The sequence below is a fragment of the Urtica dioica genome, chromosome 6, assembly GCF_054948205.1.
Source record: "Urtica dioica subsp. dioica isolate 48M chromosome 6, U.dioica_male_clone48M_v1_H2, whole genome shotgun sequence".
NCBI lineage: Eukaryota > Viridiplantae > Streptophyta > Magnoliopsida > Rosales > Urticaceae > Urtica > Urtica dioica.
Window position 1 is genome coordinate 31295522 of NC_142761.1, and position 2657 is coordinate 31298178.

Here is a 2657-nt window from a genome sequence, read left to right on the forward strand (position 1 = left end):
ACCTTGGACCTCGGTCGAGTCTGATGATTGGCCCACCTCGGGAGTTGGTGGAATATTACTTGGTTGAGTCCTCCTTTTAGAATAAACACGAAGTTCAGTAGGTGGTTCCAAATTGTTTTCTACCTGGGTCTCACGAGGTTGTGAATTTATAGGTTGTGAAATCCTAGGATTAGTTACAGAAATAATTGGTTCCATTGAACTATTTTCAACCGATTTTGGCAAAGATATTTGTTCCCAAAAACTCATTTCAGAATCATTCTCCCCCGGAATTGAGTTTTTCTCAAAAAAAGGTTGTTTTTCAAAAAAAGTGACATCCATACTCACGTAATATTTTCCAGATTTAGGATCAAAACATTTATACCCTTTTTGTGTTGGTGACAAACCAAGAAATATGCATTTATGTGCCCGGGGATCAAGCTTTCCTCTATTATGGCCGTGTATATGAACAAAAGCAATGCAACCAAAAATTTTAGGTGCTAAATCAGTGAACGATCTATTTTCAGGAAACATATTCTGTAGTGCTTGCAAATGAGTGATGTAATTAAGAACTCTTGTAGGCATTCGATTAACTAGGTAAGCCGCAGTTAAGAGCGCTTCATTCGAAAAACGATTAGGTACATTCATAGCAAATAATAATGCCCTAGACACCTCTAATAAAAGCCTATTTTTCCTCTCAGCCACTCCATTTTGTTGGGGAGTATCAACGCAAGAACTGTGATGAATAATTCCTTTTTCTTTCAAAAAATCACCTAAGATTGCATTAAAATATTCTAGGCCATTATCAGTACGAAGGACTTGAATATTAGTATGAAACTGAGTATTGATCAAAGAATGAAAATTTTGAAAACATTTGTTGCCTCGGATTTTTCCTTTAGGAGATAAATCCAAGTAGCTCTAGTGTGATCATCAATGAATGTGATGAACCATCTAGAACCTGAGGCAGTTTTTACTCTTGAAGGGCCCCAAATATCACTATGTATAAGTGAAAAAGGTTTTGATGGCATATATTTCAAAGAAGGATAAACGGTTCTATGATGTTTTGCCAATTCACAAATTTCACAACAAAAAGATGAAATGTCTTTATTTTTAAAAAGAGTTGGAAACAAATATTTGAAATAATTAAAATTGGGATGGCCTAACCTATAATGCCACAACATTATTTCATTCTCATCAGACAAGGTAGTAAAACAACTTGGTTTCCGAACTTGTTTATCTGAAGTAGTTTCCATGACCAAGTGATAGAGTCCATCAACCTCCTTAGCATTGCCAATCATCTTCCTCGAACAAGGGTCCTGAAATTCAAATCCAGCAAATGTTACGGTAGCAATACATTTGAAATCATGAATGATACGACTAACAGAGATGAGATTGCAGGAAAGCTTAGGAACATGTAGGACATTTAGTAATGTAAGAGAAGGAGAAATAATGATTGATCCTTTTCCAGCAATAGAGGTTAGAGATCCATCGGCAACTTTAACTTTCAAGTTTCCAGATAGGGGAAAATATGAAGAGAATATAGAGGAACTACCGGTCATATGATCTATTACCCCCGAGTCTATGATCCAAGGATTTAATTTCGATCCGGCTGTGAAAGCTTTAGGGTATGTACCTTTTTGGGCTAGAGAAGAGGAAGCAGTGTAGGATGGTGACGAGTTGGGATTGTTGGATATGGAATGAGAACTCATTAATCGATGCAATTGCTCTAGCTGTTCTTTGCTGAAGACAGACGTCTCTGAAGGAGGATTCGGCTCTTTGGGCGTGGCTTCGGATGATGCATGAAACCCCTTTGAATCACGAGGATTTCGGTTAGAAGGGGGGGTCTCGGCTGGCCTTCCATGCAGCTTCCAACACTTCGCTTTGATGTGTCCCGGCTTGTTGCAGTGCTCGCAGAACGGTCGGTCTCTCTCGCTGCGACGTTCAGTGCGACGTGGTGGCTGACTGGAGAACAAGGCAGATGGCTCGGTGGAGGCTGATGAGTGTCCGCTGAGCATAACAGTCCGCCGGCTCTCTTCTCTTCTGACCTCGGCAAAGACCTCCCTTGTACTCGGCAGTGGATCACGACCAAGTATGCGTCCCCTCACTTCATCCAGCTCCTTATTAAGTCCGACGAGGAACTCGAAGACGCGCTCTTTCTCCACCCTTTTCTGAAATAAGGCTCGGTCCTTTGCACAGACCCACTTATGATCGCTGAACATGTCTATTTCCTGCCACAAGGTTTTCAAATCCGTATAATATTGAGTAACGGTTTTATCACCTTGTTTTAGCCGCCATAGCTGAGTTTTGAGCTCGAACCACTGTCCCGCATTCCTGAGATCATAATAAGTCTCGTTCACAGTGGTCCAGATAGCATGAGCGGTGGGCAGGAAGAGATATGTTCTTCCTACGCTCGGTTCCATGGAATTTATGAGCCACGACATGATCATAGAGTTTTCTGCCTCCCATTTTTCTGTGTCTTCAGCCTTCTCAGTCGGTCTCGTGCTGGTACCTGTAAGATGGCCGAATTTTCCACGGCCTCGGATGAACAGTTTAACGTATTGGGACCACTGTAGGAAATTGTTTCCATTCAGTCTGTGAGAGGTGATGGACAGGTTTTGGAAGGTTTCAGTGTTTGGGGAGATTTTTGGTGAGTGAGTAGAGCTCATGGGAGCCGATGTATC

At 41.6% G+C, this 2657-nt stretch overlaps 1 protein-coding gene across 1 annotated transcript; it reads right to left on the bottom strand.

Moving 5' to 3' along the window:
• Positions 1 to 1168: 1168 nt before the first annotated feature.
• Positions 1169 to 2281, bottom strand: LOC149393641 (uncharacterized). Its single transcript, XM_089617719.1, has 2 exons — positions 1610 to 2281; positions 1169 to 1292 (listed from the first exon to the last, which is right to left on the bottom strand). Exons 1-2 carry the CDS (start codon positions 2193 to 2195, stop codon positions 1258 to 1260), a joined length of 621 nt encoding a protein of 206 aa, XP_089473845.1. The 5' UTR covers positions 2196 to 2281; the 3' UTR covers positions 1169 to 1257.
• Positions 2282 to 2657: the final 376 nt, after the last annotated feature.

What these genes read in the sequence shown, in the direction of transcription:
- LOC149393641 (XM_089617719.1), bottom strand. Translation starts at nt 2,195, where the DNA reads ATGTTCAGCGATCATAAGTGGGTCTGTGCAAAGGACCGAGCCTTATTT. An exon ending in CTCTTCTCTAGCCCAAAAAG is followed by an intron (nt 1,293 to 1,609) that starts GTACATACCCTA and finishes TTTGAATTTCAG; the next exon opens with GACCCTTGTTCGAGGAAGAT.